The 14,674-nt window shown below is 42.4% G+C and overlaps 1 protein-coding gene across 1 annotated transcript in view; it reads left to right on the top strand.

Annotated features, from left to right (window-relative positions):
- ptc (protein patched) overlaps positions 1-14,015 on the top strand; it is a 199,226-nt gene extending 185,211 nt beyond the window's left edge. Inside the window, exons 22-26 of the mRNA XM_071598999.1 lie at positions 6,060-6,159; positions 8,715-9,119; positions 10,683-10,863; positions 12,717-12,816; positions 12,990-14,015. Coding sequence (XP_071455100.1) covers positions 6,060-6,159; positions 8,715-9,119; positions 10,683-10,863; positions 12,717-12,814 — 784 coding nt within the window. The 3' untranslated portion in view covers positions 12,815-12,816; positions 12,990-14,015. The remainder of the gene's footprint in view (positions 1-6,059; positions 6,160-8,714; positions 9,120-10,682; positions 10,864-12,716; positions 12,817-12,989) is intronic.
- The last annotated feature ends 659 nt before the right edge of the window (positions 14,016-14,674 follow it).

Genomic DNA, 14,674 nt, shown 5'->3' on the forward strand with positions numbered 1-14,674 from the left:
TCGCGCGCGCGCCTCGTGAGCCCTCTTTTGTTCTTTTGGTTTTGCCCTTCCGGGGCAAGCGGAGAGCGTCGCGGTGCTGTTTCGCCGTCGTGGGTCGCATTTTCAAGTCGTTCGCAATAATTCCCATCTGGTGACCAAGGGGTCAGTAACGTGGTGAATCCTCCATGAATATTTGACGGCGTTTTAGGGGTTTGGGATCTAGGTTATGACCGCTGCCGGCCCTGAGAGGCCTCTCCTCCGCTGCAAAATCCGGGGGGGGGGGGACCTTCGTCACATTTCGGATGTCCGCAACCCATGAGTATATATATCGAGGCTTCGAGTTAGTATACTAGTACTAGCCTTATGTTTGGCACGTGATGACAGTGAGTGGTGTACGCACTTGTGATATGAATACAGTGTGCGAATTTGAATGTTTTATGAACTATGTTCAAGAATGTTTGCAAAGGATTTGTAAATCGAAAAAACTGAACTTCAGTGAAGAGATTATTCACCGTTGGCGTTCAAATAGTAAAGTACTCGCAGTTGTTACCGATAACCTGCATTCTCTCTGGCCTCTCGATTCGGAGGCCATCCTTAATCGTGCCTCAGGTTTCTCTCTTAAGGGTGATGTCGGCGAAGAGATGAGGAAACGTTTGCGGACATTTGGGGATTGCGGTCGCCTGATGCGCTGGCCGGACATAGGGCAGATTGGTGAAATAATGGGGATTGCTTTTTTTCCATTCCTGCGCTTAAAAGAGGACGATTGCCTCGAGCAGGAATATCAGGGACTCTCGCTGGTTGCAGTTCACCTCCGATGGCCCGAGTGGTACTCTGGGAAGAGACATATAGTAAGGTGCAAAGACCATTCTTTTTTGGGACCGAGGGTTAGGCTATTTTATCCAACACCCGCATCTCTTGCATCCACATGGACACGATACCCTGCAAAACCATTCGCATGATGTGTGGCAGGGGGTGATTGAAAATTCCAGGCAAGTGCCGTAAGCAAAAGAGTTGCGATCACGTCTGTCGAACATAAAAGAGTGGTAGTTTCAAGATTCTTCTGTTCTATAAGGCGACGAAGGCAGTTCACCTAATACTTAAAACATGAACTTATTTTCCTTGCGCAAACAGATGCGGATGCCTGAGATTGGTTGGCTGCAGTCATCTCCTTCCTTCTCTCTCCCAAGTTATCCGAAACCCCGTCGTACGCCCACGGTAATCTCCCCCGTTTAGCATAGATTTGGCCCGCGGAGCTCCGTGTTGAAATTGACTCATTCATGGTAATGGGGACTACCTCCATCCCATCTGCCACCTCTTGTTCCTCAGGAATATATGGCAGCACCCGGGAAAATGACACTGCTAGAGTAAAGCTGGCGAATGCCCGGTGTTGTCAATAGGAATCGACCCATAGGGCCCCCCACGTCCCGTAACCGAGCGCTATACGCACTAGACCGCACTCCGCCCTATATTCGTGCTCTGCACGAAAAATAATAGCAGTTGTCCTCTCGGGATGCTCATGAAAGTGCCCTACGACGATGTAACAGTAATTCGCTCACGTGACTGCTTTTGTCAACATTGGCCAGTTTTCTTCCCAGTTCGGTGTCCCACTGCGCGACACGGAATTGGGATTGGTGCGGCGATGACCCTTGACACCGGCGACGTGCTCTCGAGGTAGGAATGGAAGCCGCAATCGTGCCTTCGGGCCGCATGTAGGCCAAAGGTCTATCTATCTCTCTCCCTTTCTCTGCTCTTCGAGAGCTCCCTGGGCGGTCTCGCGTTCGAGGTCATTCGACGTCCCGAGATGGTTGCGAGGGCAGAGAGAGAGAGAGAGAGAGGGGTGGGATGGGGCAGCGTGTCGCCCGATGATATATATTGGGGAATTGGATTTTTCGACGTGTTCTCCGGGGCAAACTCTCCCGCATCCTCGATCACCCCACCGGAATTCAGAACTGTGCGATGACTTTATTTTAATGTCAAGTCGGGATGTGATTTTGTGTATCGCGGAAGTAACGGTGTTGTTTAAATTGAAGGATGAGGCCTTTCATACCTATGTAGGGATCGCACTCGTGGTCGCATTTGAATTGAAACGGCGCGCGGACGATATCGAAAAATATTCACGCGATGTAATGCGGTCTTAATTAGAGTTAAGTTGGCAAATTAAGAATCGCCGTTGGGAAGGAAAGAAATTTATTCCCTAAAAGACAGCGACAATCTGCTGTAGTTACTCAAAATATTCTTCCCTAACCTATCTCTAAACCCTGAGGTTACTGCTAATAATGGGCATTAAGATGTTTGGATATCATTATGTAATAAACCATATGGGAATAGCTGCTTTGTATGGTTCAGTGACAAATATTTTCTTACTCTAAGTAATCGTATGTAATATTTACGTCTATCGATATTTTTCAAATCTCGGCCATCCGTGGTCGTCATTTCTTCTTGGCGTTCGGGGTTTCGCGATGCATGCACCAGTTGCAGGTGCAACTCGGGGCGCAGGATGTCTTTTGGGTGGTATGTTCTCCGATGCACGAACTCTTGTTTTATATTTATTCCGTGACGGTTTAAAAGATGTTTTCTCTCCCATCATTGGTCACCTTGGCAACTGCGTAATGGGCCGAGCAATTCGTCCCATCCGCGGTGACGGTGACAAAAAATCACTGAGCCCTTGTAACTCTCGCCCAGTTATCCCTTCCGGTGTGCATGCGATTGCGTGAATTAGAATGGAAAATGCACGATTTGTAAATCGTGCATGTAAAATACCAGGTGTTCTTCTTCATACATCGCCAATGTCTAAAATTTCCCCTTCGTGTTTCGAGTGCAAATTGTTTTACGCGGAATACCAGCATTAAAAAGTCGTTCAGTTCAGGAATTTGTTTGCGCCCATCACTAACTCTTCGGCTAGTGAAATGATTCCTTTGGTGGCACAAATTAGTTGTTAGAAGTAAATGGCTGTCCTTTTCGTCATTATGATAAGTCTACGTAACTCAATCTCCTGACGCCGCGAGTACAGTGAATAGATCATCATATCGGGACTGCCTGTTCCTGCAAGTTGGAAGATCTTAATTCCATGGAAGACGAAATTCATTGCTCCCTTATGCATAAAAAGTAATGTTGAGGTCAACAAATGTTGTCTGGCTGACGTCTCTGGACGACAAATAATGTCACGTACGTATACATAGATGTGGAACCTCGGTCCTTGAGGCTCGTTCGGAAAGCATGCAACAAGTGCCGGCGGGCCGCGTGTTTTGCGGCGCTCACCGGCGGAGTTTACGATTTTTACTGCAAGTGTGCGTACGTCACATGTCGTCACACGACACACCCATTGGCCCATCAGCAACATGCCGCCGCTCCTATTCACTCCTCTGGTGGTGCCCGATGGTGTTCGGTTACCAATGGACCACCCCCATTCCCTCGCAGCCAGCAAACTCGTCAGCCACCTGTTCCCTCCCTCATCGCCTGTCCCCCTCCCCCCGTTTCTTTGTGTTTACCTGATGGCGGTTACAACAGGGGCCCGTTTTGGAGAATACGATATAGCACCACCACCTAACGCGCACGTGTTTTTTCCGTGGGGGCCGTCCCCCACGGAAGTGCGGGAGGCGGGTCGACCACATGAGTCACGCATTAGCCCTCCTGCGTCGCCGCGTCTTTAAATGCCCCGCGTGCTGTCTTCATCCACTTTTGGTCAACCAAACTGCCCGGTCCGTTTTAATTGTCTCGCCTTACATTTCGCCCTAATAAGTTGCAATGCCAAATGTATCGTAGCGAGATGAATGAACGGAGACAATGGAGTGCCGAATAAAAGACTTTGAAGAGGCAAGGTGATTCGCTCAAAGAGGTAACGATTACGGTCGAGGAAGAGGAGATGGGCGCGTGAGAGTATTTTAATTTTAATTTTTTTTTTAATTTTTGGACCCATTTGACCAATGGTTTCCTGGGTCCACTTTTATTTTACTTCCCAGTTAGTTGGGGATTCCTTTGAATCTTAGTTCCCCTTTTTACAAACAATAATGAGACATAAGGAAACAACATACATAACAAAACAGACAAAAAGACAAAAATAATCAGACAGAAGGAAAGTTTTTCTAAAATTTTAACATCTACAGGTGCTTATATATGTTGGGAGTTAAACTAATTATAAACAATTCAAGAAAAAAAAAAAATCACTCAATAGACAAATAGGAGAATACATTGCTACATTTTACACAAAATTTTACACAAAATATTTCCCAGTTAGTTCGCTTGTTGTGGTTCACTATTTGCTGGTTTTCTTATTGCAAATTTTCACACAATCCTCCACTCTGTGTTCTGCTGTGTCTTCTTTTCCACAGTTACACAGAGGGGTAAAAGCAGGATCATTTGAACAAGAGCAGGCCAGGGAGAGAAATAGGAGCCAATTCTATATGGTTTCGGAATGACCGAAACCATAGAGAATTGGCTCCTATTTCTCTAACTAACGTTACCGACGTTGCCACCACGGTGGGTTAGTCCAGTCGTGGGTTGAGTCCTGGGTCTAAGTGTCCAGGTTCGATTCCCGGGCACGCCTCTGGATACCCTCAAACACGTGATTGTTTCGGGCCCCAGGTCTTCCTCGGAAACCAAACCCCGGCTTGACTGCGGGGGATACGAGTGCTTCGAAGAATAAATAATGTGATATCATCTCAGCACTTGAATTTGCACGTATCTGTCGCCCAGTCTCTAGGATGTTTAACTGGATCAACAGATCAGAGTAACCAGCAACCTATTTACTCCAAGGTTAAATTATTATTTATTAGTAAGTAATCTGCCGGTTAAGGCAGGGTTTTGGATGTACGTATACAACTACCAAATACATATTTTGTTACTCCTAACAAAAACAACCCAACAACCTTCTTTGCATCAAGTCACTCTTCATCTCGGTGTACTTCCTTCATCCCGTGCAACATCCCTATCCTGTTCCTTCCCTTTCCTCGTTTGCCTAACATTCTTCTCTCTATTACAGTCTTCAGCATCCCACTGCCCATCAACACGCCCTTCATCCAGTTTTCCTGCCTCCTTCAGATTTCTCCCAGCAAACCCCTCTCCTAACCCACCATACCCAGTACTTCCTCATTTGTTTTACTTTCGGTCTATTTCACCTTCTCCATCCGTCTCCACAACCACATTTCCAGGGTTGTATAATTGTCATAAAAACCATATACATAGTATTCAACCGCAGTATATATATATATACTTATTTGGCAGGTGAGGGGTAGAGTTCACCCAGTACTAAGCCCTACGGCGTGTGAAATTCAGACTGTTAAGTAGTTATGTTAAGTTATAAACCTAGCCTGTTCTAAGTGAGGTCGTCACCATTCTGATTCCCAAATTGACCATTAACTTCCAAATTTGATTGAATCGTCATTTCTCCCAATTCCTTTGAAACAAATGTGAGTAAGCTATTGTGGAGCAGGTTGTATTGCAATGTGGATGAGTTGTTTGGCGACAAACTCAAAATGTGAGCATTCAGCCATCAGTTTCGGTACTATTGGTTTTTTTTCTCTTTTTATCGGTGTTTTATTCTTCTAACCCAGGAATTTTTCTTTTTTTTGCGTTTGTGTAAATGTTATCTGTGTCTTTTGACCATTTTGACTAATACAGCAATATTATAATATAATGCAATTGATAAAAATATACTCCCGCCTAGAAGGCACTGATGGGAGTGGTTCAAATCCCGGCGGTGTTGAATATTTTTCAGAGGTATCTCGATCCCTACTTGAGGTGCTTTGTGGAGGGCACTTTGAGTGAGTACGCCGTCCGTCGGATGGGACGTTAAGCCGCGGACCCCTTGGCGCCTTTCGTAAAGAGTAGGCTAATGCCGACGCCGGGTTTCTCTCCACCCTTCATCCTGTCCTGTCCTTCCCCTATGGCGCAAATGACCTTAGCTGTCGGTCGCCTCCCCTCAAAACTACTACTACTACTGATGGGAGTAATGTCTGCCTTCTGGGAAAATCTGGGGCAATGTTGATGGGAACAGAGGTGATGTGTGTGTGTGTGTGTGTGTGCAGGCGATCAGCCTTTGATGCATCGACGCAAGTTAACGGGTGTATCTTCTTCATTTTCAGGTATTTCTTTCATGTGCTGTTTGCATTCATCCTTGTGGGGCTGCTTAATGGTCTAGTCATCTTTCCTGTTCTCCTCTCTCTCATTGGACCATCTGCTGAGGTAGGCCAAACGACACTTTCTCCTTCATCTCATTTGATTTCATCGTATTTTTTTCCTAATTTTGAACCGCAAACAGCCAAGTCATAATTGGTCAAAAAAAGGAATATTTATGATGTAATCAACTCCCAAATTGTAATGAATCGTAGCACTTTTCCACTTGATACATGATCATCCAGTGGAAAAACGATCATTTATTCATTATGTTCGACTTTCACCACATCACTCTTGAAGCTACTCGATTTGTCCTTAATTGTGGTCGAAAGAATAATTATCATTCCTCTTGAGAGTTCGCAGCCTTATTTCATAACTTGGTCGCGATTCGAAATTGAAACTGGGTTGGATTCACCAATTTTACCAGAATAAATCTTAATTTCGTATAGAAATTTCGTATAGAAACCCAAGTAAGTATTATACAGAAAAGGATAACTTAATTTTTTTGAATTTTAGTTAATTCGTACATTTTTAATAATCAAAATTTTTTAAAATTTCCTTATTTATTTTTTTATGGCTTAATGGAGTGTTTTAGAGATTCAAAATGGTGCTGTGTCTTTCTGAAGCACATCTTCCCAATCAATGACCCGAACGTACGTAGCTCCGCAGTAGCTTTTCCCTCATTCCGCTAAGCAAATAAGATGCGTGGCGAATAGTGCAACAGTGTGATTTCGTTTATTGTGAAAATCGAAAATCAAGCCCAAGACCCGCGTAAATCTTTGACTGGAATCTTCAACCTCAAAAAAATTAATTTTCGCGTATCAAACCACTAAGCCAGGCGGTCGGAAACTCATTTTAATTTAAGCCTTTTTATTTGCGAAGTTTACCCTGGCAAGTGGTCTCCTTATTCGGGTTCATATCTTCTACACTTCACTTGAATGTTCTTATCCAATCTAGCAAATTGAAAAGAATTGTGCGATTTTTGTTGTTGACATATGGTCAATTTTCCCCGAGTAAAACCATCGTTAAATGTTGATACAGCAGCATAAAGTGACGTAAGCGTGAATTGCGCGCTTATTTACCGTGTTTTGTGGTAGGGAGAGGAACGGCGGATTGGTTTGTGGTTGGGGTTTGGCCCACTGAAGTGAGTTGGGAAGGGAACTGGGTCGTGATTACAGTTTGGTAGCAGGAAGTAGTTATTATGGGAGGCGACCGACCGACTGCCAAGGTCATTTGCGGCATCAGGGAAATAGGTGGGTAATTTGGCAGAGGTAGAAGTATCAGGGAATGGGGGAAGAATGGTTGGACAGAGAAAACCTGGCGTCGGAAACCGTCTTCTCTATTGGCGGAAGGCGCCAAGGGTTCAGACAATTTAACGTCCAATCCGACGGGCGGTTTACTGCCACTTCTGATGCTCTCTCCAAATTAACAACCCAAGTATGGATCGGGATAATACTGAAAATTTTTGCCACTGCAGGGATTCGAACCGACGCCCTCGGGGTGGGAAGACAGCAAGCTAGTCAGCACCATCCCTATTCCCATATGAAATTCTATTTGTAGGAAGGTATTTAGATTTCAAATCAGCCATTCAATCATCCCATCTCCTTAGGAGTCTGTTTGGTGACGGATCCAAATGTGTGCGCGTGTCATTCCTCTTCATCCTGGGGTCTGTTTCTCAAAGCTACGAGTCGATTTAAAAGTGTCCCCTGACAGCAGTCTTAAAATATAATAGAAAGACGTTTCAAATTCGCCCATGTGCCCCACCATTTATTACCATAAGCAGACGCCGCTCGTGCAAATCACGAGGACACGTAAAGCCAAGTTTTGGCTTCGAGAAATTGGTCCCTGAATGTGCCGTGAATTTTTTTTCTCTTCCTCGACAGGCCTGATGTGCTCGACCCGTTTCTAAATTGTCAGACAGTGCAGTCAATAAAGTTAATATAATACAGTACATTATGAGGGTAAAAAGAAACTTAACATTTCCACCATAAAGATTTAATATTTCACGACCATGGTTTCGATTCTGCGGCATGCATCAGGTGATCATCACCTACCTGATGATGTTGCGCATCATCGTCGAAACCATGGTCGTGAAATATTAAATCTTTATGGTGGAAATGTTAAGTTTCTTTTTACCCTCATGATGAATGAATTCCACAAAGTTAAACCTGAAACTGTTATGTTTAATACATTACATTTTAATTGACAACCTACCGTAATTTCGAAATTTATTTCATTTTTTGTGTATCTTGGAAACTTAAAATCAACCTTCCAAGGTTTGAAAAAAGAATAACGAATGAGCAAAACTTAATTTGTAAAGTCATGTATTCAATCGACGGATATTGCTCTTTATTACATTGGCCGCTACGAGATGAAGGAAGCGGCCATTCCACCTTGCCTTCCTCGTATTTCGCGCGTTTTCATTTGTTCACTTTGACCGCAGCAGCCACAGCTATAATTTTATGAGCTTTTAAAAAAAATAATGTATTTTTTGCAAAAATCAAACGACTTGCTACAGCACGTATCTCTTTGGAGCATTTCAATGCTCATGGCGATGAGTTCGAAGAGTGCTTTTTCTTTCGTGCGCGAGCAAGTGTTTTGACGAGACGGATTGTATCTCGCAGGTCGTCCCTCACGACAACCCGGAGCGCATGTCGACGCCGTCGCCGGAGCCCTCGCCCCTCCCCAGGCACCGCCGGGGGAGTCAGAGGGAGCAGGAGCGCTCGTGGGGCGGGGGTGGGTCGTCTTCTGGCGGTCACATCTCGTGCCACGGCGGTCGCAGGGCCCCGGCGCCAATCCCTCTCCACCGCAGGGAGCCCTCCCTCACCACCATCACGGAGGAGGCGTCGTGGAATTCGGCCGCCAGCAACCAGGGCCTAGGCGCCACCATTTCGGGCGACGGACCACAGCAAACCATATTGGTGCAGCCGGAGTTGGTGCTCGAGACGACGACCACGACTTCTTATCACCACCCGGCCTCGCACACGTCCACCACAAGGCCGTCTTCGCCTTCAAATCCACAGAATAAGGTGGGTTAATGTCTCGAGCGAATCTTGAAAACCGATGGCCTCGATATCTTCGGAATGATTGCGCACGCGAACGTTTGCTTTTGGAAGTGTTTTAGTAAAATGATTCAATTAAACACTTATACGAAGCGAAATGATTTCACTCCCCCCTGGTGTCAACGCATATTAATGCGCATTAAATCAGAGAAACGACTTCCATGATTCTCTATTCCATATTTCTCAATGAGTTGGAAGTTGGCGGGACAATCCTCTTCACTTGGTAATAGTAAGGAAGTCGTTTTTCTGTTTCTCGTTTACTGCACCTGAAGAAAATATTTAATCATTGGGACTTGGGTTGTGCAAAATAATTTTGTCTATGGTATTTTTGTAAAAGTTTATTGAAATGATTATTATTTAAATCCACCATTATTATTATCTAAACCATCCGAGAAAACTGATGAAGGAATTGATTCAACCCTCAGGTCAATGGATTTGGGTCACAGATTGTTAGCTATGGTAGGAAGCCCATCGGACCGCATATCCTTGTGCCGCCTATGGTATCCCATAAGGAAGATTTGGCACATATAAAGTCATATAATGAAGTGCTGAGGATGCCCAGAGGTGTCTCCAGGAATCAAACCTGATTCCTCCAGTTATTAACCCAGTGCTCTGCTCACTGAATGTCACGCTTAAAAATAAGGAGCATAAGTATTATTCTGGGCAGTACATTTTAATAATATTTCATGTTCTAATATCATATTTGCCAATTGATAAAGAGTAGGTGTTAATGCAAGCCAAAATAATTGGCTGATTGGGCTCAATAAGATCCATATTTTTAGACTTCCCTAATATATCTAAAAATGCATGGTAAGATGTGTTGACTGAAATAGTATTAATGAAAAAGATCCCTTAGAAACTGGGGCTTCTTTAGCGTGAACAATTGGAAAAATTAATGCATTATTTATTTGTAATAGAATAGTTAAGAGAGCAATGGTAAAAATAGTGCTTGTACACATTTCAAAATTCATTAAGAGTACCTAGCATGGGAGGAAAAAGTTGATTGGGAAGTCCAAAGGGGCAATTACTCAACAGCATGTTAAGAAGGGTATAGGGGAGGTATCGGGGTAAACATTTTCTGGTTTCGGGGCTTCGATGTTCGTAATTTGAGAAAATTTTCCCTCACCAAACATCAAATGGCCGGGAAAGCAATCATAGTTTCAAAATTCCTCATCTGCATTAAAGCAAATTGCTTTTGATACCCTGGCACATCATTTCCCTCAGTCAATAGGCAGTCACGGGCCACATGAGGACTGGGGAATGGTGTATACTATCGTAAAATTGGCACTCATTCGCGGACAGCCACTCTAGTCTCATGGAGTGAGGTAAAACTGCATCACACATCAAAGCCCCAGTCCATCTTGGGGCAGGTCATCAGCAATCACATTTTGCCTCTGACTCTCCATCAAATTTTGGAATGATGCCTTTTTTGTTTTTTAAATCACGTATAGATTAAAACATACATAAAACCAGGAATTAAATGGACTTGTTGGTTTAATAAAATGCTATGTGGTTTATCTCATGTCACAGGGAAATCAGCAGCATTCTGAATGCTCATCATCAGTCTCTTCTTCGAGTGAAACTTCTGGTGCAACCCATACGCCCCCGCCGGGTCAGTGTACCACGGCATCATCTTCAGTTCCACACGTCACGACAACTAAAGTTACAGCCACAGCCAAGGTGAAACTGGAGGTTCATGGACCCCTATCAAGTAGGTACCACTCAGTGTTCTTCCTGCTGGATTATTTTATGCTCAAATGATGTTTCATGTGCCGCTTGGTATCAGTTGAGCTAATGATGACTTGAGTTTGGCCGTTATGTGAGGCTCTTTCACGAAGCATTGTTGTTGTGCTTGTGGGATCTAAAGCACGGAGAGAGGGAATCGTAAAGCAATTGATCCTTGTTCAATGGTGCAGTGGGTGCATGAGGAATTAAAACTCTGACGTAACTCTGTGAGAAGAAAAGGGTCCATTGGGCAGACCTCTGCCTCAGGCTTCTACCAGTCACCGACCGCCTGGTCATCTCTCCCATTGACCAAAGAGACCAAAGAGTCATCCTTATCCACCCTCTTTTGGATATGGGCTTTGCGTCAATACCCTGGGCTCTCCCAAGTGGGATTGCTTCGGTGATCCTTGCACCAATGCCCTGAATCCTAGTGATTTAGTCGTCACTGATCGCTCCCAGTGAGGCATTCCTGTGCCTACGAAATTGTATCAAATACATAATTAAGAGATGGCATTTCAGGCTACAGGGTTTTCACCTAGTTGATGTATCGATCTTCGTATTGCCCTATCATTGTTATTATTATTGAGTCAATGGGTTATGAAAATGCCATCCAAGTACATCGAATGTAATGTTCTGGATCCCAAAATAATGCAGTTCCTATCATGAAGCTTGGGAATGGGTCATGAAGACCAGTTATCATCAATTTTACTGCAGAGGGAAATTGAATTATGGTAGAAATTTCAATGGTATGCCGTGTAACATATGAGATTGCAACTCTGGTCACTTGAAATGCAACAATTTCAGAGTGTAAAAATCATTCGCCTTGACTGGAGGTCAGATCAGGCCTTGACTAAAGCACTCGACCGGATATTGAGGGATCTGGGTTCGAATCCCAGTCAAGGCGAATGATTTTTACACTCTGAAATTGTTGCATTGAAATGCACATTAGCGGATGACTCCGTTAAAAGTTACTGTTGCAGCATCTCCCGCAGTTTCTTTGGAATTTCTCTGGTCACTTATTAACAACCAGTAACCCTGTCCGATTGAAGGCATTTTTACAATGGCTGTTCTTGATGACTTTCGTAAGCAGTGAAATTAATGTAAGTTATCCAGTTTACAATTCAGAAACATTGCATTTGAATCATGTAAAGCAAATTTTTAAAGTTTCATGCCAGTGTTTGTAAGATCTTTCAACTCCCTCTAAAATTGTGTGCTGTTGTATGTGAGCATTTCGGTTCTCTCATCTTGATCTCAGTAGGCTTGCCGTGAATGGCCTGATGGTGTGTTAGGATAGGAATAATATAGGGCAAAGCCCCTCTTGGCTATAAATATTTTTGGCTTTAATGCAGTTGAAATTACATATATCATTTGCCTGATACTTTTTTTCAATAGTTTTTATCCATCAAGCATTTAATTGTTTAGAGCAGGGTATGTTGTGGTCTCTAAATTAATTCCAATGTTAAGGCGATTGTCTAATTAATTTTTGAAAAAGTGTGATAAAATTATATTTGGTTTTCTTTGCCCCCAACCACATGGGCTAGCATGGATACATATATGTTTGTGGTCTCTATTCGCTCTTCTATTTCTTCAGAAATGTGTTGGCTGCTCTGCAGTCGGCAGTGAGTATCAGTAGTTTACTGTTCCGAAGTCTTGATGTTGTTCATTTCCTTGCTCAATTTTGCATAATTTACTGATAAATTTAGCATCTTTCATGAAATATTTAATTTCCAATTAAATTTTGAGGCAATTGTGTGCTAGTTTCAAGTCTTTAAATGTCATTTTTTTCATTTCATTTCTAATTTTCTTCCATCCTTAATTTTTACGCTTTTCCCCTCGCAGGTAGTGTAGAGAGAGAGCCGGTGAGAGTAAGACGGTATCGTGATCATACATCTGGTACAGATTCATCCTCGGATGCAGGTTCTGGAAAATACTCCTAGTGGTATGTATCAGACTGAAGCATTCATAATTTAGCGATTGTCGCTATTATTTTTTTCCAAATTTACAAACAATAATAATATTTCAAAATATTGTGCCTTTAATGAGCAAAACCAATGTAAAAGATGGTGATCCCTGAATTGTAACTCTTCTTTCTTTTTCTCTCTTTTTAAACAGGGTCCCATGTGTCTCCAAGACATCAAGTTCTTTCATTTATGGTGCTATGTTACCAATCCCTCAATTGTTGGGTTATTTCAGGATAACTTTTCAATAGCCACTTTTCTCCGCAGTATCAAAACTAGATCAGTATTCAAGAATGTATGGGGGAGTGACAGTATGGTGTTGATGTTTCGACCGTATACTCTCCAAATGTGAAAGCGTGTCGGTCCCACGTGCTTCATTTCTAGTGAGCATCCAAGTGAAGACAGTATTCTGCTTAAATATTGTGCATTTACTCTTACAACACATAGTCAACTGTGGTGATTAACTTCTTTGATGAACTTCGGGGATGACAGCAGACGATCAAGAAAGTAACTGCCTTTGGTGAAGAGAAGTCATGAATCATAAGTGAAAACCCTACAACTGAAAGTACCTGTTTGGCCTCCCACGTTCACGTTCGGGTGTGCCTCTGTTTTTCTTACTGCCTTTAATATAAGTACCTATGCCTCAACAGAAACAACACATCCAGAACTTAGTTGACCCTCCTAAGGTTTACAGTACCAATTCGCTCGAGTGTCAACTGATGGAACGTTTCTGTTTGACCTCAGGAACTCTCGTCAATTTTTATATGAACCCCGCGAGAATAAATTGACCAAGATTTTTAAACATCAGGAAGGGGAGGGGGTGTTAATTTTCATGGATTTCCATTTGCTCATCACTCTTTTTTTGTTCGTTTGTTTGTCACACAACTCATATACTCTCTGTGCATTAAATATTTATGTGGTTGTTCATTTCTTTCATGAAACTCATTGTATTTATACTAAATGACATTGTGCCAGTTTGTGTATTTTGTAAAATATATTATGGGTGAAAGCCGCTATTTATGTGCTGCATGGCAAATATGTCAGTTAAGTTAAATGAAAACTGTAAAAAGTGTACAAATTTTGTAGAAGGCTGATTTGTAAGAAAGTTTAAAGTAAATAATGCAAGTATATTTTGTCCTGCATAATATTTTATTTTCTATGAGAAAAGAGTCCTATCAGAACAAATCATAAATACCTCTTTTTAACCTATGAGTATTCAAGGACAATGAATGTCTTGTAGTTATTAAATAAAGACAACTGGTAATGATACTTATTCAATCCATTTTATTTCCAATAGTCCCTCATCAATATCATTGGTATGTTAAATATATTTTAAAATGTTAAATAAGTGCTGATGAACCCCTCGGCTGACTAGGTTGACATCTGCCTATTTTTCGGTGAGCTGAAATAGTACACTGAACTAAGCATGTTTTTATTCTTCAGAAATATTGTTAAAATCTCTCGATTCAGCAAAAAAAGTACAGAGTTTGAAATTATGATTTTAAAGAATTTGTTACTGTCTCTAAAATATGTGTTACGCCTGGAAAAGTATGGGAAAATAAATATTGAGCCTAGAAAGAAGGCAGTTTGTTTCAAAACCGAGAAAATTTCAATATTAATTTATTTTTTTTCAAAATGATAAACGAGTGATTTGATTAACTCTCATACGTTGGTTGATTGAGTAGCTTCCAAATGGTGTTGCATTTAGCCACATCACATCCTCACAGGATCACATAAAGAAACACGATTTCTGTGGAATATATTTTTTTGGGTTGAGATGGAGACCATATAGTCCCTTTTTCCACCTAACCCATTTTATATTGAAGACAATTAAGAACA

This window comes from Hetaerina americana, unplaced genomic scaffold (assembly GCF_022747635.1).
Source record: "Hetaerina americana unplaced genomic scaffold, ioHetAmer1.1.p SCAF_10, whole genome shotgun sequence".
Classification (NCBI taxonomy): Eukaryota; Metazoa; Arthropoda; class Insecta; order Odonata; family Calopterygidae; genus Hetaerina; species Hetaerina americana.